General features: G+C 44.9%; 4 protein-coding genes across 6 annotated transcripts in view; 3 read left to right on the top strand and 1 right to left on the bottom strand.

Moving 5' to 3' along the window:
* Positions 1-2,561, top strand: part of apoba (apolipoprotein Ba) — a 30,051-nt gene extending 27,490 nt beyond the window's left edge. For both annotated transcript variants that reach the window (XM_070547115.1, XM_070547114.1), the window contains exons 26-29: positions 25-136; positions 326-364; positions 440-626; positions 741-2,561. In XM_070547115.1, coding sequence (XP_070403216.1) covers positions 25-136; positions 326-364; positions 440-626; positions 741-2,123 — 1,721 coding nt within the window. In that variant the 3' untranslated portion in view covers positions 2,124-2,561. The remainder of the gene's footprint in view (positions 1-24; positions 137-325; positions 365-439; positions 627-740) is intronic.
* A 1,217-nt stretch (positions 2,562-3,778) lies between these two features.
* ldah (lipid droplet associated hydrolase) lies at positions 3,779-7,080 on the top strand. 2 transcript variants are annotated; one of them, XM_070547126.1, is made up of 7 exons: positions 3,779-3,987; positions 4,877-4,996; positions 5,367-5,495; positions 6,023-6,192; positions 6,268-6,508; positions 6,669-6,751; positions 6,822-7,080. In XM_070547126.1, the coding sequence occupies exons 2-7, from the start codon at positions 4,885-4,887 to the stop codon at positions 7,008-7,010; spliced, it is 924 nt and encodes a 307-aa protein (XP_070403227.1). In that variant the 5' UTR covers positions 3,779-3,987; positions 4,877-4,884; the 3' UTR covers positions 7,011-7,080. The 2 variants fall into 2 exon arrangements, with proteins under 2 accessions (XP_070403227.1, XP_070403228.1); XM_070547127.1 differs by lacking the exon at positions 3,779-3,987 and adding an exon at positions 4,018-4,597.
* A 1,322-nt stretch (positions 7,081-8,402) lies between these two features.
* On the bottom strand, positions 8,403-19,073 carry rin3 (Ras and Rab interactor 3). The gene is made up of 14 exons (XM_070547119.1): positions 18,942-19,073; positions 13,081-13,537; positions 12,887-12,998; positions 12,748-12,820; positions 12,282-12,373; positions 11,313-12,150; positions 10,998-11,175; positions 10,744-10,915; positions 10,265-10,386; positions 9,949-10,135; positions 9,671-9,802; positions 9,235-9,401; positions 9,043-9,157; positions 8,403-8,949 (listed from the first exon to the last, which is right to left on the bottom strand). The coding sequence occupies exons 1-14, from the start codon at positions 18,974-18,976 to the stop codon at positions 8,651-8,653; spliced, it is 2,979 nt and encodes a 992-aa protein (XP_070403220.1). The 5' UTR covers positions 18,977-19,073; the 3' UTR covers positions 8,403-8,650.
* The window catches only part of LOC139063880 (uncharacterized), a 29,574-nt gene continuing 21,787 nt past the window's right edge, over positions 12,915-20,701 (top strand). The window contains exon 1 of the mRNA XM_070546801.1: positions 12,915-13,004. The gene's annotated coding sequence lies outside the window, so the exon portion shown is untranslated. The remainder of the gene's footprint in view (positions 13,005-20,701) is intronic.

The following is a 20,701-nucleotide window of genomic DNA, read 5'->3' as shown; positions in this document are numbered from 1 at the left end:
TTATTCCTGCCTGTGTTGTTGCAGCCAACGCCACCGTTGGATGTGACGACGGGACGATGAATCTGAACGGGATTGGCAGGTTTTCCCATGCTGATGGGATTTTAAACTGGCAACATGTTTTATCAAAGCCGTTGAGGTAAGTGGACCTAAGATTAACATTAGACGGCTGATTGTTTGTTTTCATACTTCAGGTTTTTAAGGGCTGAACGTATTTTATGCAGAAGTTATAAATAAAGCTTTAAAAGATTCAACTTAAAATGATCTTTTTCTTGATCTGGAAACAAATTTAGATTTGAGCCGAATTGTTTTTATCTTTTCTTTTTAGAAAAACGCGCCAAATCTCTCGAGGTGATTCTGTAAATCAGTAAGTGTTTGTTTGTTTGTTTTAGTTTGAAATTAGAAACAAACGTAAACAAACCATCTCTTCGTTGGTTAAAAGGGAATCTCGTCACACTCTGAATATCGACTTCAGCAGCCGAACTTTTGCTGACGCGAACTTCCGCTTCGCTTCTCGTAAAGACGCCATCACCGCGTCCGTGTCGTCTCCGTCAGCCGGTTTCCTCGGACTTCATCTCCAGAGGAGGTCTCCATCACAGCTGCATGGAAAACTCTTCAGCCGCTATCTGGTGAGACGAGCTTTCATCGAACCACATTTGTGACGGATTTTGTTGATAAATTATTTTCTAAGGAAAGTTTTTTGTTCAGCAGCTAAAAGTCTCTGAACTCTCTCTCGTCTCCAGTCGTCTCCTGAGAAGGACACCAACGTTTTCACGGCCAAGGCTTCGCTGAGGAACGCAGACAAGCTGGTCCTGCAGACGTTGTGGAACCCGGACTTCCTCAGCAACGTGGCTGAAGGCTTTAGGAGCAGAATTCCTGACATGACTGAAGCTCTGCTGAAGTTCATCAACAAATATCACAGCTCACACTTTGGGTTCGATCTAAACCGCGGCAGCATGAAGCTGAAGAACGCCGTTTCTCACCTGGTGGAGGAGTTTTTCTACCAAGTTTCTGTTTGTTTCGGCGCGTTGCAGGACGTGATCCAGATCTGTGCTCATCGGGGTAGAGACGTCTACAGGAAGGTCTCTGACAGCTTGATGCTCATGAATGTTCAGGACTTTACAGACATGGTGGACTTCCAGGTTAAAACTTCCCTCAGACACCTCCAGGATGGGGCGGAGCTCTTCTTAGATTCAGTCACCGAAGTGTTGAAGGACATCAAGTTTCTGTATTCTGGATCAGAGAGGAGGTTCTTCATGGTGGAGATGTTCCAGAAAGCTCATGATTCTGTGTCAGAAAGCTTCAACAAGGGAGTTCAGAAGTTCTCCAGACTCCTGGAGTGGATTTCTGAGCAGATTAGGAGTTTTCAGCTAACCCTACCAGTAAGTGATGTAGTCATTAACGGGAATGAGACGATGGACCAGCTGGTTTTGGAAGCTTCTGCTGCTTCTTATCACGTCAAATCTTACATCAGTGAGAAGCTCGAGACTGTTGCCAACAACCAGATGATGAAGGATCTGACTTCTTCTGTCACGGCTTCAGAACATCATGTGAAGCATCACCTGAGCAGACAGCTGGACTGGTTCAACAGAACTGTTCATGCAGAAGAGATGATGGACCACCTGATCACCAGCGTTCATGCTGCTTCTAGTCATCTCAAAGATGACATCAGCCAGAAGCTCCAGGTGCTTTACAGGATGTGGGACGAAGTTCTCCAGAGCTTCAGTGGGAAAGTGGAGACTCTTCACGTCTCCCTCAAAGATCAGAACACAGACCTTTCTGTTCACGTTGATGAAGTTTACGAAACGTTTCTACGATCCTCGAAGCAGCAAACGGGCAAAGCTCAGAAGCAAACATCCGAGTTGAAAAACCTCCTGAGACTGAAGCTTAGCGAGGCTCACGCCGCTTTAGGGGCGGAGCGAGTAAACGGCCTTTCCAGGGAGTTGGTCAGCATTTTACAGTCAAACATCTCCGAGGCGCTGAGTCACAGTCTGGACCTGGTGAGGAAGGCCTCTGAGGGGACGATGCTGCACATCCGAGTCGGGAAAGAGAAGGTGGATGTTGAGATTCCTCTTCCTTTCCTCTGGAGGTCCTTCAGCGAATGGCCGACTCAGCTCAGACACTAAAATCACTTCTGTTACTAAGTGGTTTCATCATGACTCAGCAGATTAGAAAACTGCTGTTTCATGTGGTTTTGATTCAGACTCTTATTGTGAAGGACTGAAGGAAGTGCTTTGATAATAAAACAACCCAGAACCAAATAATAAACAGAATAAATATGGTCAGGTTCTGGTTCCCTCGCTGTTCTAGATTAAAACAAATTTAAATTTTGACTTTAATTTTGACCCTTTGTCCTAAAGTTTTCCCTCTCTGGCACTAATTAGCTCCCGTAGGGCTGTGTTCATCTTCATGGCTTAATGAAACCTTGTTTACACGCACCATTTCTTTAGTTTTCTGTTTTTTACGGTTGAAACCTGCAAATGTCTCGTGTGTAAGTCAGACTGAGTTGATGAAAAAATGTTTCCTCGTGAATAAAACTGAAATTTGTGAAAGAATAAAGAAAACGTGTTTTGTGAGTCTACCTCTAAGGATTTAGGACAGATTTCCACAGTTCCTGGTTCGAAGCACAGATGATCAGATGTACTGGTCCTGGTAGTAGATCCAGCTCCTCACCAGGAACACTCTGAGACCTGAAGATCAAGGACCAACATTATCTCATAAGTTTGGGTTCATGTTTGTAAAGCAGAGCAAGTCACGATGAATAAAATAAATCAGTGGAGGAGGAGGTGAGCATCTTATCCACTCCCAACTCTAAGGCCTGACGCTTGGCCTCACCTTGATTTTCTTGGATATTACCTGAATGTGGATTAACTTTTATTCCCTGACCGTAACTGATCTTAAGTCAGTTTGTTCTTGCTGTAATAGCTCTTATTCTGTCTGATGGAAACGTGCAAAACTGAAATATTTTTCTCTCATTGTGAAAAAAATTAAAATATTTCTGTTGCACAAGTTAAAGAAAGAAAACAATCTTTTATACAGCGTCTGATAAAAATCACGAGGCACTTCGAAAACATTTAAAATATAATAAGAATTTAAAAAAGAGAATATGTTTAAAATTAAAAAAAATTTAAAATTGTGATTAAAAAAGGTAATGAAAGAGGGAAATCGGTGGATCCCTGGGAAAAGCGGAATAGGTGAAGAGTAGAACAAGGAGAGGCGGCGATCAAGGTCACACCAAAGCCTGAACAGGTGAGTTTTCATGGGTCCAGAGTCTGGGGGACACAGCAGCAGATGATCTGTCTCCTTTGGTCTTTAGCCTGGTGTTGCACAACCAGCAGTTTAGTCCTAAGCGTTTCCCAGTTTCTAAAGTGGACAAGAAGGAAGTATTTGTGGTAAAAGTACAGATGCCACCGTGTAAAAATGTTTTCAGAGAAATAGTTCTGAGGATTTTATTACACCGTGCAGTTATTTTACTGACCAGCAGAGGGCAGTCGGGTCCGGAAGTGACATGTCCTTTACAAGAAGAAGGAACGGGACATTCAGATACATTTAATGATCCTCGTATATACGAGTTTCAACATCCCTTGCGCCCTTGCGTCCCTTTGCTCTCATTAAAGACAGCTCACATAAGGAGGTAGTAAAAATATAAGTAACATAAAATAAGGCTAACAGAAGCTGCGTGTTCAACATGTATGCTTCGTATCTGCAATAGGAAAACACGCAACTTTCTATGATTGGTTAAAAACTACCGCACGCTGTATTTTATCAAGGATTGTTGTAAGTTTAGAACTTTAAAATGAGTTTTGTTGAATCATTGGGAAAGACTTTTAAAATTCGTAGTTTTATTTTGTCCCTGAACACAACACCAACCACAGCTAAACTGACCAATCAGGAAGCGGCGTTATCCGGCAGTGCTGACAGGCGACAGACCGAGAAGCGAAGTAGCATCGATTATTAGATTATGATCAAATTATTCATCAATATTAGGAGGTAAGTACGTTTGTGACCTTATTAAAAACCAGTCAGCCTAGCTGACCACCTGGTTTGTGCTTTAGAGTTTAGTTTACTGCCTATTTCATTTTTGGATATCATGATCAGATTGTCACGTAATTTAGTTTTTTATCTGAAAATGACGTAGATGTGTGACCTGAGGTTTGCGTTGGACTTTGAGCAGAGGTTATCGTGACTTCTTTTATCTCTCTGACCTGAAAAAATCACCTTCGAACTCAGCTGATAATCAGAAAACAGGGGCGGAGTTAAGGTTTCAAACACCAGGGGCCCAAACCGCTGTCAAGTCAAAGTGTTTTCCCCTTTGGAAACCAGTAAAGTTGGTAGGTAGGACCTCTCCCCCGACCCGGAGCTGGCAAGCCACCCTTTTCCGGTCGAGAACCATGGTCTCAGATTTGGAGGTGCTGATCCGCTGATCCTCATCCCAGCCGCTTCACACTCGGCCGCGAACCTACCCAGCAAGAGCTGAAGGTCAGAGCTGGATGAAGCTAGGAGGACCACATCATCCACAAAAAGCAGAGACGAGATTCTCCTGCCACCAAACTCGACACACTCCACACCACGGCTGCGCCTAGAAATTCTGTCCATAAAGGTAATGAACAGAACCGGTGACAGAGGGCAGCCCTGGCGGATCAGAAATGTTCCACTCAGTTCAGATCAGTTGTAAATCCCGTGATCAGATGGCTGTGTCCTAATTTAGAACGCTTTACTTGTGTTTATTTTTTATTTAGGTTTTCTTAGCCAGTGGCTGCTTCGCGCATCTATGATGACTGTTTGCCTTTGTTGGTAGCTGACCAATCAGAAGCAGAACTTTTAGCCTGCGACGCACATGCTGGTTTAACAGAATTACAGTTAGTTGTGTCTGTTGCAGCTGATGACATGGACCCTCACACAGAGTTTATCTACTGCTGCGGCGCCGCCACCGAGCTGCTGAAGTTTGGATCCAGTCCTTTAAGTTCTGAAGATAAACTTCTTTTTCTCGTCGTTCCAGGTGAGTTTAAATAAAACCCGTGATCCTCCAGGTGGGAGTTTCCAGCTGGATTGATGGTCCGTAGAGTTTTTTGTTTAAAAAATATTTTCACATTTTGTTTCTGTATATTTTTTGTTTTTAAATGTTCAAACTATTTTTAATAAAGTTTTAAATGACTTTTTTCAAGAACCTTTTTGTATTTTTCTATAATAAAACAAAGTTAAACTGGATAATGTTTTCTTTCAATAATTTTATTTATTTTCTGAGTTATTAAAACAATTTTCTATAATAAAAAAGTAGTTTTTCTTTATAATGAATAGAAATAAAACCATCTGGTCCGCGTTGGACAGGCTGGTTTGCCTACGTTGACCCGGTCCTTTTTTCCGTGTAGGGAACCCCGGCGTCGTGGGCTTCTATAGAACCTTCATGCAGAATCTCCACAGGTTGTCGGGTCGGCCCGTTTGGGCCGTGAGCCACGCAGGACACTGTGACCCCCCCGAGTCCATGGACATGGTGGAAGGTTTGGACCATCAACTTCCTGCTGTTTCAGAACCGCTCTGAGAACAGAACCTCAGAGAATCAGTTTCTTCTTCATGACTTCAGTTATTTTCTGTTTTTGATAAATAGATTTTTATTTGATTAGTTCTGTCTGATCTTTTTTTAGTATTTCTTATTAAACAGTTTATGTTTATCTAAATTAAAACGAGCTTTTTTATTTATTCGGTTTGGTTTAAATCGGGGGTGTCCAATCCTGGTCCTGGAGGGCCGTTATCCAGCATGTTTTAGTTTTTTGCTTCAGCACACCTGATTTCTATCAGCAGGTGATTAACAGGCTTCTGCAGAGCCTGATGAGCTGCTGCACAGGTGATTCAACCAGTGAACCAGAAGTGTTGGAGCAGAAAAACCACGAAACCTGCTGGATACCGGTCCTCCGGGACCAGGATTCGTTCCGCCTCAAACACGATGTGATGAGTTTGGTTTCAGTAGTTGAGCGATTTCAGGTTTGATCTTCGAAAGCGAAGCGTCCTGACGGTTTCTCTCTGACAGACGCTTCGGCGGCAGAGCGGGACGACGTGCTCGGTCTAAACGGGCAGGTCGAACACAAACTGGCTTTCCTCAGGCGTCACGTTCCCATTGGAACCAGACTGGTTCTGGTAGGACACTCCATCGGCTGTTACATGATCCTGGAGATGCTGAAGAGAAACCCCGAGCTCAAGGTTGTGTTCATGAGATCCACGTGAGAACGCTGGTCTCCAGAGAGCAGGTTTAACAGAACCAACTGAACCCTGCAGGTTCTGAAGGCCATCCTGCTGTTCCCCACCATCGAGCGGATGGCCCAGTCTCCTCAGGGGAAGGTCATGACCCCTGTGTTGTGTCAGATGCGTTACTTGGCCTACCTGCCCGTCTTCCTGCTTTCCCTGCTGCCCGGTGCTGTCCAGGCTCTTCTGGTCCGACTGGTTCTGAGTGGAATCTCCTCCCTGGACCAGTGTGTGGTCCAGTCCTGTGTGGAGCTGCTCAGTGGAGACTGTGCAGGTCCGTTTCTCACAACCTTCTGGAGATTTTCTCTCATCTCTTCTTCATTTTGTTTATTTAGAAGTTTTTTGATCTGTTTGTTCACGTTTTTACTTGAAGGAGTTAAATGATTAGAAAACGCATTTTCATTTAACTAAAGCTGATTTTATTCCTCCTGCAGCTAATTCCATGTATCTGGGAGGCCAAGAGATGAGGAAAGTTTTGGAACGAGACAATTTAACCATCGAGAAGAACCTGGATAAGGTGAGGAGGAGTCCGCTTACCTAATCACACGAATAATTAGATAACAACCGTAACCTGATGATGTTTTCAGCTCATATTTTACTACGGAGCCGCTGACCACTGGTGTCCAGTCACTTATTTCCATGACATCAGGCGGGATTTCCCACAGGGAGACTTCCAGCTGTGTGATAAAGGATTCCGACACGCCTTTGTCTTGGACGCGGGACAGGAAGTTGCCCAGATGGTGGTGGGATGGATCCACGGATCTCTGAGGACATGAACTAGGTTTTACATCCACATAAAGGAACTTAGAAAGTTAATTTAAATACAAATAAAATCACATAAAAAGACATTTTAATGATTTTTTAAATTCTCACATTTCATGTTTTTAGATAAAGATGAAAGAAATTCTGTGTTAATATTTAATTTTTATTTAGTTGTTTACACTCGGTCGTTAGGGATGTCCCATCGCGGCCTTCAGCACTGACCGACACCGATATCGACCCGATACGGTTACCGGTTTCGTAGTGTGGGACGTATGAGAGGCTCGATCAGGTGATGTCACTCACACAGGAAACAGGAAGTTTAAAAACCGACCAGTGTTTTATTACCCTGTGGTTGCATCGGTGTGAACAGCTGAGGCTAGGGACATGAAGAAAAAGATGCGTTAGCCTGGCTCGCCAGACTCGTCCTCGGTTTAAACGGGACGAGTCTGGCAAGCCAGGCTAACAAGTCGAGTGTCTAAAGCTTAAATTTCACACACACAGAAAATCCTCCTGCAGCGTTTTGTGCTTCAAATGCACGATGAGGTTGGATGTTCGTCTCCCCGGTTCTGTTCCACCTCGGGAAACTTGTGCAGGACAAGCGTTGCACCGAGCCAAACTGTCTTTTTAGGACTCTAAAACACTTTTAAATGCAGCCACCGTATATATGTCGATGGCAGCCACGCGGCCGACATCGTTGCTTGCTGCTTTGCGAGCACACGCCGCTCTGATCACGCGGACGATGCGCGCTGGATCTGGGCGCTGGTGGATAGAAATGCTGGAATGGAATTTAAAGCGGAACGGACTGCTGATATCGGAGATTTATGATGCAGTCTGGGCAGATTTCCGATTTCACTATCGGAACGGGACTTCCCCATCAGCCAGGATAAAATGTCTATTTTTAACATAGTTTGATGAAAATAATTAATTTCCTAAAGGTTCTGGTGCATCTTGGCGGCATCTCTAAAAATATTATTTGTGTAATTTTAGGAATCATTTGATCAGGCACCATTCCCATCCGGAGTGTTTTCCAATATTAATCATTTAGTTTTTTTATGACAAACACTTAAGTTGATAAAAATAAACCATCAAACAAAAATGATCAAATATGTTTGAGTTATTGATCGGTGCGTTTAGTGAAGTTGTAAAACCGTTAATGACGAGTTATTCATCTAAACATGCATCTAAATACAAGAGTGAGGTGTATTCGTTTTATATTTATAATTCACGTTTATACATAAAAATCAGTCGTTTCTCTTAATCTGATCAGATCCCCGTGTCGCTGATAAAGTGTAGAAAACGGCTAATCATAACAAACTAAATCAGACTGAATGTATTTCATCTCCTTCTGAGTTTTTAACGGGTGTAAAAACTTCTGGAACCATTAGTGAGACAGACAGAAGGACACGGACAGTAAAACGTGGTTTATTTACACGATAAACAGGAACGTTGGTTAGTTTCAGGCTCGTCCTGTTAACACCACATCATCGAGTTTAAACAGTATAAACATGACCATAAGTGCAGGTTACATCGTATAAAACCACACCTGTGGGGGTTCCTGACCCCCCTCCATCACACAGAGTTTAAAACACTCCTGGTTTGTCAGCCATCTCCGGGAGGCTCAGTGATGCAGTTACCATGGCGATGGTGGGACCAGTTACAGGTTGATCAGACTCTCCTCCTCCTCCTCCATCTTTGGTTCCACAGAGCAGACGGCCGGCGTGTCGGCTGTGGGGAGGAGTTCTGCTGGTGGAGCTGGAGGAGGAGGTGGCGGCGGCGGAGGAGGGGGTGGGGCAGTAGGGCAGGTACGGACCAGCGGAGTGGTTGATTGGCTGACGGGATGGAAGACAAAACAATAGGCACCTGGTGAGCAGCTGTTCTTCACACTGAGGGCCAGGTCTGTCGGGGCGACAGGCTGGAGAACACCGTCCATGTATACGCTGAGCGTGTAGGAGTCTGGAGGAGGAAACCCAGATCAGATCTGCTGCAGATGGTTTATACATCACTGATAAAAATGGTGGATTTTAGTCTCTGGGTAACGACGTGTACCTTGTTCAAACCGAGCAGCACACTGCTCTGAGAGCTGCTCGATGGTCATCGCTGGGAAAACGCCAAGAGTTTTAGGGTTCATGTCGATCTCGGGACAAAACACCGTCAGGAAGTCCTAAAAGACGGGAACCATTCATGTGGGTCAAGGAAGAGACGCGTTGCTTTAGCAGGGCTGTGTGGTTGTCTGCGTACCCTGATGGACCCCTGAGCCACACGCTCCTGGTTCAGCGTCCGCCTTCTCTCCCAGCGATGGATGGAGTCCTGAACTTCTCTGCTCAGCTGCCGCGTTGCTGCCCTCTGCTGGTCGAAGGTCTTAATTTGCTCCAGAGCTCCGTAGGTGGTGGTCAGGTAATACGAACCTACACACACACACACACACACACACACACACACACACACACACACACACACACACACACACACACACACACACACACACACACACACACACACACACACCAGGTCTACATTGGCTCATAAAAACGTGTCACTTGGTGTTTTTATTCGATGATTTGAGACCGAGTCATCGGCTTTGACGGATCCCTCTCATTTTCCATCAGATGTGGGTTCCTTGGAGAACAGTTGTCTAGTCTTGTCCCCTAAGGTGTCTTTGTCCGTGTGGACATACCTTCTCCGAGTGTCAGAGACGGGTCCATCAGCTCCATCATGTACTCCACATCCAGCTGCAGGGCGGACAGGTTGGACCGGGCCAGAACGTACATCATCACAGGGAGGAAGTCGTCAGCCCCGTGTGCCCGTCCTACACACACACACACACACACACACACACACACACACACACACACACACACACGTGTATTACATATATATCTGGGACACTGAGGAGTCATACGTGTTAGATTATATTCCTGTTCGTAACAAAGGGCTGGTGAATGTGATTCTGACCCGGAGAGCTGACGGACATGGAGTCGTAGATAATCTTGCAGGTCTTCAGCAGCAACTCGATCTTTTTCTGGGGGGAGTATTCCTGATGCAGCTTGTCGAGTTTGACACCGATCTTCTCCATGGCGGGCGCCTCCGGAACGGCCGTGGTGATCCCTAACGCCGTGGTGGTGCTGCTCAGGATGATGGCCTGTGACAGACAGACACACACACACACACACACACACACACACACACACACACACACACACACACACACACACACGGTCAGGTTACCTGCCTTTGATGGCCGGGTGGTTCTGTGACCCATCAGGCTCACCTGGTTCTGCTCCAGCTGCTTCATGGTACCAGCGCTGGAGTGCAGCTTCTCCAGACTCTTATAGATCGGTTCCTTCAGAGGCTTCAGGACACTTTTGCACAGAGCAGCTTCCACGATGTTCTCTGCACACAAACGGTGTTAATAAACCCGACCCGAAGCTGAAAACGACTCCATCAGACAGAGCTGGAGACATAAAGTCTGTTTCCTATCTTTATTATGAGGAACTAAAAGAAAAAAATATTTGTTGCTTTTAGTTTTTAGTTAGTCAGAAGAATAATTTCTAATCATCTTTCTGAGGTTTTTCTAGATCTGATAATCCTGAAACGTGAGGACGGCTTAACATTTCCCACAATGCAACACAACAACAACCCGAAGAGCTCAGAGAGACCAGACAACCTCACCTGGTTATTTCCTTCTCTGTGACAGGAAACGTGAGGTGGTTGAACACGCGACAGGAAGTGACGGCGGTGTGGTCTTACCCAGTTTGTCCTGAGCGTACTGGTGCTGAGGCTCCATCATGGCCTGCAGCTCCGCGCTCTGCAGCAGGTAGCTCTTCAGCTGGGTCATCATCTGTCGGATCTCCTGCAGCAGCTCCGTGGACGTGGAGTGCTTGGACATCATCTCCAAGGTGAAGGCTCGGTGGTCTTTGACCTGAACCCAGAACAGGAAAGCTTTAGTCTCAGCCGGTCCGATGAGTCGGTTCCGATCGGGTTCGGGTCCCTGCTGGTCTCACCAGGTTACCAAAGTAGCTGAGAGGGTCCCGGGCCAGCTCCACGATCCGTTTGGTGAGTCGGCCGTCGTGGTAGATGAGTCCGGTGAGGAAGGTGGACAGGCGGTACCCGGCCCGGTCCAACATGACGGTGGGGGTTCTCCTCACAGCTGATTTACTGCTGCGGTTGTCTGCAGGACCCCTGGAGAGAACCGGAGATGAGTAAAAAAGAAACGAATAATTTTGTAAACGAGTCGAACTGAAAAGTTCCTGATTGTTTTCTGATGGATATTTATGTCGGGTTTAAGAACCAGAACCTTCACCTGAGCCCACACTCACCTGTGGTTTGCGTCCTGCTCCTGATTGGCTTCTCCCTCCTCCTCCGTGCTGCTGGTAGAGCAAGAGTCCAGGTCCGGTCCCAGAGCGGCGCCCCCCTCTGGCGAGTACAGCGACACGTCCGGGCGTCCAGACGGTGAGAGAGGGGTGGCTTTGGTCCCAGCGCTCTGATTGGCTGATCCTACCTGGCCGTGGCACACAGGTGAGCTGGTGGGACACGCTTTAGCTCTGGGTGGGGGGATGGGACGAGACGGTCTTCTAGCCGAAGGTGGTCCCTGTGAGGCGGACCTTAGTTTGTCATCCTTTTCGTTGTCTTTGTGAACCTCCTCCTGCTCCGCTTCCTCTCGTAGATGACCTCCTCCTGGTCTTCCTGTCTGCTCTTTGACTGAGCTCTTCCTGGAAGAGGAAGAAGAGGTGCGACGTAGAGGAGCAGGAGGAAGAGGAGGAGCCCGGGCCAGCAGAGGAACAGGAGGCCTTGACGGAGGAGGAGCTGTGAGCTTGTTCTCCTCCTTTTCACCTGCTGCTCCTCTTCCTTCCTCTCTTGTCTCTGTTTGTGGAGTTAGGTTCTGGGAGGAGGAGAAAAGCAGGCCCATTCCAGGAGGTCTGGGTGGAGGAGGTCGCGCATACTTGTTCTCCTGGATGGGTTTGGTAGGAGCTTTGACCCGAGTTCCCGGTTTCTTGGGGGTTTCTCCATTCTGTAGGATGGAGGCACCGTCGCTGAGGGAGGAGGTCGGGTCCTTGTTGGGCTGCTCCTCCACAGGGACCGGGTTGACATACAGGAACGTCCTGGGCTGAGGGGACGGGTTCTGGGTCTTCTGGTTCTGATCAGACGTCCAAAAACCTGCGAGACAAACGATCTGGATTCAAACCCGAAACCTCCGTCGGGTTTGAGGTGAAGAGAAAATAAAAACTTGTTTTATATTTTAACTTCCTGCCGTCAGCTGTCAAAGGTCGTAAAACAGGTGTGTTTACCTGCTCCCACAGCTGAGAGCGACTCCAGCTCCTCTCTCCTGGTTGCCATGGTGATGGCCTGTGGTAACCTCAGTGGGATGGGGAGCACGTCTCTGATGGATAAAGACTCAGAGTTACCTTCACACATCCAACACACCTGGATTTTAGTTCCTGGAAGCTGAAATCCTGTCGTTCAGGAGAAGGAACCGGGCACAGAGAGAACTTTCAGTCCTGAAACCTTCTGGCTTCCTCGTTTTTAAGCTGCCATGTTTGAGTTTGAGGTGAGAAACTGATGAAAACTCTGCAAACATCCTGAAAGACTGCAAGAAGGTTTGATTTCCAACGTGTAAAACCAGTTTGTAGAAGCTCTAGCTCCTCAGCAGGATTAGTGTCTTCCTCTGAAACCAGCGCCGCTCTAGCCGCTCCTCTGACCTGAATGATGTTTGATTCTGAACATCTGATTTATTTGTGTTTTTATGTGTTTCACCTGCTGCTGCAGTAGAAGAAGATCAGCTTGAACAAGTCGTCGAAGACCAGCGAGGATCCTTCCAGGTGAAGACCTGAGGAGAGACAGCGTGTTGGTCTGGTGTGTGACGTAGGCGGAGGTCTGACGCCACCCCACATACGTGTTTTGTGCTGTTTGATCTGCAGGCTGCGAACTTGTGGAGCGTCATCTTCATCAGGGAGTCGGACTGACACCGCAGAAGCTTCGTCCTCCGTTCCGTGGACCAGGAACGCCTGCAGGTATGAGCACCAGGTGAAGGTTACCAGGATGTAAATGGGAGTAAGCGGTCAGAGAGGGTGTGGTTCAACTCCTTACTCCTGCTGACTCCTCCTCCAGAACACAGCAGCTCTGATCCCGGCTGAAACCTTCAGGTCTCCACACAGAAACGCTCCCAACAAGCTTATCAATGGAGCTCAGCAGTGGAGGAGTGGGTGAGGCGGGAGGGAGAAAAGGGGGAGGTGGGAGAGAGGAGGTGGTGCAAGGAGAGGATGGGAGAGTGGTGGAAAGGAGAGGAGTCGGTTCAGAGGAGGCAGACGGTTCGGGAAGAGTCGGGGAGACAACGATGGGAGACAGGGGAGGAGGAAGAGAGGGGGGAGGGAGGTTGGAAGGGAGAGGAGGAGGAGCAGGAGGCGAGACTGGAGGCAGGGGAGGCCGAGGGGGGAGGTGGAGGGGCTTCTGTGAGGGAGGAGGGGGTCTGGGTCGACATGGTCTGGCTGGAGGATGGGAGGAGTCGGGTGAGGAGGTCAGGTCTCCTGAGGAAGGTGCCGAGAGACTAAAGAGGAAACGGGAGAAAATTTTCTGATGAAAATTTAATAAATAAATATTTTATAGTCGAAGTTTAATCCTGGAACGGATCCAAGATGCTCCGAAAAACCTTCTTTTTGTTTAGTCCGTGTAAACCGGACCGTTCTCCTCCTCACCTGGTTCTTCTGAGCAGGTGGGGCCTGGGTTCAGAACATCAGAACCGAGACCTGGTGGAGCTGGTCTGACACAACGGCCGCGTGCTAGTCTGAGCTAACTGGGTCAGGATCAGCACGTACAAGCTTCTGTTAGCCCCGCCCACAGACCACCTGACTCCCACCTGGCTTGCGTTTGGTTGTTTTTTTCTCTGAAGAAACCGAACAACAGGAACCAAACATCTGATCTGATCAGACATGAACAACAACTTGTTAGGAGAAAAATCCAGACTGTAATCTGTAACTGAAGTGGGATTACTGGATTATCTCACACAGCTGTCAGTCAACGACTCTCCTGGTTCAATAACGAGTAAAACAACCTTTACAATCCAAGAAGGCATCTGCTGAACTTAAAGATGTTGATGTCAGCTGGAGAAAGACTTCCTGATCTCCAGCTGCAGCGTCTAGCTCTCCTACAGGTGTGTGTGGGCGGAGCTAGAGCTCCAACTAAAGCACGACTCGCGTCGTCGGCTCCTAATTATTCTCTAATGAGCAGAAATGATTTAAAAAAGTAGAAAACAAGCTTTTATTTTTATTCCATTTCATCTTCACACCTCTGAAGGTTTCTGTAAGAAGCTGAAAACCCAGATCTGCTCCATTTGTAACGAATTCATATGAATGAATGAATGAATGAATGAATGACTGACGCATGTTGCAGATTTAAAGGTGACTCATCATTTTTTCCAGGTTCATCTTTAAACAGGACATGTGTTTGGTGTTTGGGCCGCTGGACCAGAGCAAACACCTGACTCAGCGTTTTCAGCTCTCACAAACACACACACACACACACACACACACACGCGCCGCCAGACCTCAGAAACCTGCTCGGGGTGGGGGCTTGTGAGCTCTGTGCCGGTGTACAGACTCAGAGTTCAAAGGTCACGTTAGCTTTGTGTTTCTCTGGGTCAGACGGAGGTAAACGTCTTCATGTAAATAATGAAAACAAACATAAACGTTTGATGCTGGCGTTCTCTTCAGGATCCAGAAGTTTCCATCCTGCTCCAGGTTGTGATCGATGAACACGTGAAATAGTCACAAATGCTCCGTTTCACCTCGGTTCCTAACTCAACTTTGTTTTAAAACCTTTTAAACTTTTTTCTATATTTTAAAGTGTCTCCAGCCAATAAACACGACCTCTCACTGGTTCTTTGTCATGAGACGATAAACCCTAAACGAGGTTAGATTCATAATGGGAAATGAAAATAATCTGGGATTAATCTGAAATCTTTAGGAGTTTAGTTTAGAAACCAGTCAGTAAATGAAATCATTACTTTTAAAATATTGTTTATGTTTTCAGCGTGACGTCTCCATTGGGAACTTGGGGGCGGGGCTTTAAGCCCTTCACACGGAGGCGATTAAATCTGGAGTCATTCAGTCCTTTTTTATTTAGCAGAGACCTTCGGGGCTGGCCTGTGGGACTCGTCCTTCAGCTGCTATCAGGAAGGATTCCTGCAGAGTTTCAGCTCCGGCCTTCAAAGGATCAGAAACTTGTTTGTTTCTTATTAAACGTTTTGTTGCTAAATAGTTTGTTGTTGTTCAAACAGGAAGGAGAGGATGTAGCAGGACTGGGAATAAAAACAAAGGAAATCTAAAAACTCTTCAGTCTGACTCCGGTTAAAGGTTTCCTGTTAAACTCACGTGTAATGATGTCAGAGATGAGTTTATCTTTAACGTCGGTGAATTCTGCATCCTAATTTATGCAGCTAAAGCGATTTTTACTACATGATTTCCATGAAGTTAGCAAACCCTTTCTTACGCCACCGCCATGCAGTAATAATACCTTTTTTCCATTTGAGCTTCTGCTTTTTGCTGCCTTCAGCTTCAAGTTTTGAGGAAGAAACAAAAACTTTGTTTTGTTGCAGAAACCAGAAGCAGCTGAAGCAGCGGGCGGAGGAACCTAGTGCCGAGGTTTAGTCCAAAAGATAAATAACAAACATTTCTGTTTCGGTTCAGACGTTTACTCAAATAATCTCAAAAGGAATTTGTTAAAGTCGTTGAAGCACGATGTGGTTTCACCCAGACAGATGAATAATTACAGAACAGAAACGAGGAGTTTAAAAACACAGGAAGAAATTCTGATTAAAAGAAATGAGAAGAAACGTGAGGAGGTCTGGAGGAAACTGATGAAGAAAGAAGGAATTTAGATTAGAACAAACGCAAATGACCAAGAAGTTAGAATCTATTACACAAGTATAGAAAACTAAGAAGTCTGAGTTAGTCTGAGACCAGAACATCTTCTCAGGACGTTCAGGTGGTTTGATGTGGAGCATCTCTGCTTCCTGTGATTCATCCGTTAGCTCTCGCCAAATTAAACGTGCATTTCTAGACGTGCACGGTGGTCAGCTGCGACATAGCTCTGGTTACACGGCAAGTGTTTCAAAGCATGAGCTACCCCACACGTGATGAGGAACCATTGCAGATACTGCAGTTCTGGTCCTGCAGTGTGTGGTGACAGGACAGAAAGCACACAGACATTTTCTGGTCAGTCATGAGATCAGATGTCAGAGTAATCAAACGTGGCGGTTGAAGAGGAGGATTTGTAATTCCCACCACTCCATGTGGCGTGCCCTCGGTCGGCCGATGACATCACACTACACTGAGCCCCGTTTTAAAACCAGCTAAGCACCGAAGTCGATATGAGACTCCGCCAACAGAACGGCTCTTAAAACAGTTTGAGTTCTTGCATTTATTTACAAAGTTAACACTCCTGGTTGTTTGCGCTGAAGGGTTCAACTCTTCTGTTCACCTCTGGCAGCTGTGGCTACACGGTAGCTCATCACCATCAGTGAGTGAGTGGACGAATGATGCACTGTAGTGTAAAGCACTTTGGAGTCCTCCGACTCTGAAAGGAGACTTACAAACGCGGGTCATTTATCATTTATGTTGGTTACGTGCTATTTGGTCCGTGAAGTTATTTACAGTAGCGCCCCGGTCCGTTACAACCCCACAAACATATATTTTCCATGTCAGTACATTAACTTGAGTATATAAGTTACTGTGGATATCCGAGGACTTTACCTAACGGAACTCCCATCTTTGATCAAACAACCAGAATCTTTTGTGACATCATCAGCAGGCGCAGGGCCCTGGGCACATCTGGTATCTACACTGTCATCACATTGGCCGACTGGCTAGATGTCACATTCAACAGGCAGCAGACACGGCCTTGTCGTCAGCTCCAAACAGTCCAGCTTGTTAAATCTTCCCTATTTGTGATCAGAGCAGTCCTGATGTGACTGAGCAGACCAGAGCACTCCTAACACACCACACACGGCAGGAATATCTGATAAGATTGTCTTTAAAGCCACAACGGTAATTGGGCGTGACTTTAAGATTGACGAAAGGGGTTAGACGGGTCAGAAATCTGCATGTTTAATCTGCCGTGTGAACGAGGTGTAATGGACACATGGTGGTCTTCCTGTATGTGCTACACTTTCAGCAGAGATGCACGTACATTACGATTATTGTGATTTTCTCGAGCTTGCAGCAGCACCCTAGCCAACAGGTGGCGCCCTAGGCTAGCACCTTTAGGGCCCATGCTAAGAGCTAGCTCTAGCTGATGCACCAGCGCTCCAAGTTTGTGAAACCTCCATCTCATTATCAGCATTAGTTCTTTCCTCAGACAGCTTCATGCGGTTTCGGCTCGTGGTGAGCTCCATTTCAAAGCAAGAACGTTTCCCCGGAGACGAATCATTACAGCGTCATTGCTCAGGTTTCTCGTTGGAGTCATGGATCATCATTAATACAACTGGGTAATGGCACTTGTATATACTTAATACATTCTTACATATTGTTCCTTTAGGACTGACGTACCACACATAAAAACATGATGTAATAGGACTGAAAATATTCAGAAGTTTCACAACGACTAACACAAGTTTATCAAAGCCATTTAAATTAATCATTAAATTAATTGTTAATGTTAATCATGCTATTAATATCATGCTAATGTTAATAATCATGTTATTAATAATCATGCTAATGTTAATAATCATGTTGTTAATAATCATGTTAATGTTATCATGCTAATGTTAATAATCATGTTATTAAATCATACTAATGTTAATAATCACATAATTAATAATCATGCTAAAGTAATAATCATGTTATTAATAACCATGCTAATTTAATAGTCATGTTATTAATAATCATACTAATGTTAATTATCAAGTTAATGTTAATAATCATGTTATTAAGAATCATGCTAGTTTAATAATCATGTTATTAATATCATATTAATGTTAATAATCATGCTATTAATATCATACTAATGTTAAAAATCATGTTATTAATAATCATGCTAATGATAAAATCATGCTAATTTAATCATGTTATTAATAATCATGTTAACGTTAATCATACTAATGTTAATAATCATGTTATTAGTAATCATGCTAATGTTAATAATCATGCAATTAATATGATGCTAATGTTAATAATCATGTTATTAGTAATCATGCTAATGTTAATAATAATGCAATTAATATCATGCTAATGTTAATAATCATGCTATTAGTAATCATGCTAATGTTAATAATCATGCAATTAATATACTAATGTTAATAATCATGTTATTAGTAATCATGCTAATGTTAATAATCATGCAATTAATATGCTAATGTTAATAATCATGTTATTAGTAATCATGCTAATGTTAATAATCATGCAATTAATATACTAATGTTAATAATCATGTTATTAATAATCATGCTAATGTTAAAATCATGCTAATTTAGTAATCATGCTAATTTAATAATCTTGTTATTAATATCATACTAATGTTAATAATCATGCTATTAAATCATACTAATGTTAATAATCATGTTATTAATAATCATGCTAGTGTTAAAATCATGCTAATTTGATAATCATGTTATTAATAATCATGTTAATGTTAATCATACTAATGTTAATAATTAAGTTATTAATAATCATGCTAATGTTAATAATCAAGTTATTAGTATCATGCTAATGTTAATAATCAAGTTATTAATAATCATGCTAATGTTAATAATCAAGTTAGCACAAAACTGGGATCTTCCTCCACTTCTGAGAAGCCATTGACCTAAATATGAGGCGATGAGTCACCACATCTGTTTTTCCTGCTGTCTGCCCCCAGCCCCCAAACCCCCCCCCCCCCCCCCCCCACACACACACACACTTTAACACACACATTCCCTTCTCTGTCTTTACGTTTCCACAGATCTCTGACCGACTCACCCCAATTCCTGGGAAACGACGCTGGCCTCCATCATGTTTCCAGAGTGTGAGGGTTCGACTTTCCCGTCTCCCTCAGCTCCATCAGAAACTCCGCCTCCGCTGTTCTTCCTGCTGATCCGAGCAGGACTGAAAAAGGGGAAAACTACCAGGCAAAGGGGAAAAGTACCTGCCTGCGAGCGTCAGCCCTGCCTTCTGTTTCTGCGTTGACTTCCTGAGCTCATCGTCAGGCAGGAAGAGGCCGAGCTCTTTGGCCAGACTTCCCCTCACACTCTTCTCTCTCTGAGCGTCTCCTTTCTCACCAGGCTGCAGGACGTTTCTGATTATTCAAACCAGTTCCCTACAGCTTTAAATCTTCTTGCAGAAACAGACCTTCTGACATCCTCCTCCTTTTCTACACTCTCCCCTCCCCTTTGCTCTCTAAAGTTTTCCAGATGCCTTCTTTTCACACTCAGGAATGTTCAGCTTCATGTTTTCTGCAAGCTGCACAACTTTCAGACCCCTTCTGTTTTTCTCATCCTTGATTCTCATGACCAAAGCTCACCCGTTCTGCTCGTTCTTCCTCTTTCAGTGCATTTTCACTAAGGACGTTAGTTGGAACAGTTAGAACTTTTCCCACTTTAAGAACTAAATGTTTCCATGATTTTCAACGCTCCAAACTAAAGACCTGATGTGGAAAATGTGGTTAATGGTAGCTCCAAACTGCTAAACCTTCTTTACAAGCTCTGCCTCGAGCTCGCTCACATTCCTGAGTGAGCAACGCGTCTTTGTTTTTTTATCTGCTAAAAAACCCACAAGTTAATCCAACACGTGCACGCGCACACTCACATGTTCATGTGCACGTGCACATACACACACAATCACCCCCCCACCCCCCCGGCTCTGCTCTGATGATCCGTGCTCGGCGATAACACAACTTCACCTGAAAGCTGCAGAAGTAATCATGCAGTCAAGCATGCAAACACACACACACACACACACACACACACACACACACACACACACACACACACACACACACCGTAGTCAGAAGGTGTGATGAGTGTGCAGCTGCTTCCTGTGTGTGGTTACCACTCGTCATGATGTGTGCGTGTGTGCGTGCATGTGAGTGTGTAAGTGTGTACAGTGGGGCAAAGAAGTATTTAGTCAGCCACCGATTGTGCAAGTTCTCCCACTTAAAATGATGACAGAGGTCATAAGTATTTGGTCACTTCAAACAAGGAAAATCTGTGTGTGCAAACCTGGTAAAGACCTATAGTAATTGTTTGACCTCTGTTATTGCCAACAAAGGTTATGTTACAAAGTTCTGAGTTGAATTTTTGTTATTGACCAAATACTTATTTTCCACCCTGATTTATAAATAAATTCTTTAAAAATCCTGCCATGTGAATTCATGGATTTGTTTCCACATTCTGTCTCTCACAATTGAAGTGTACCTATGATGTAAATTACTGACCCCTGTCTTCATTTTAAGTGGGAGAACTTGCACAATCGGTGGCTGACTAAATACTTTTTTGCCCCACTGTATATGAGGCGTGGGGGTGCCGGAAGCTCAGGAAGTTGATTTGATCGTCCCATTACTGGAGTTGCTGGTTCAGTCCCAGCTCATTCCAAGTCATTTGGCTGTTGTGTCCTTGAGCAACACACATCACAAGTTTAACTGTCGGCGAGGAGCCACCAGAGGGAGCCACAGCAAAGTTAGTTACCCATTGCCCTGGTGGGTTTGTGTTATGAAAGGTTTTTGATGATTAATGCATAAAAGA

Source organism: Nothobranchius furzeri, chromosome 18 (assembly GCF_043380555.1).
Source record: "Nothobranchius furzeri strain GRZ-AD chromosome 18, NfurGRZ-RIMD1, whole genome shotgun sequence".
NCBI classification, from domain to species: Eukaryota; Metazoa; Chordata; class Actinopteri; order Cyprinodontiformes; family Nothobranchiidae; genus Nothobranchius; species Nothobranchius furzeri.
Note: the sequence above shows the minus strand (reverse complement) of the source record. Positions and strands in the feature narration are given on the sequence as shown.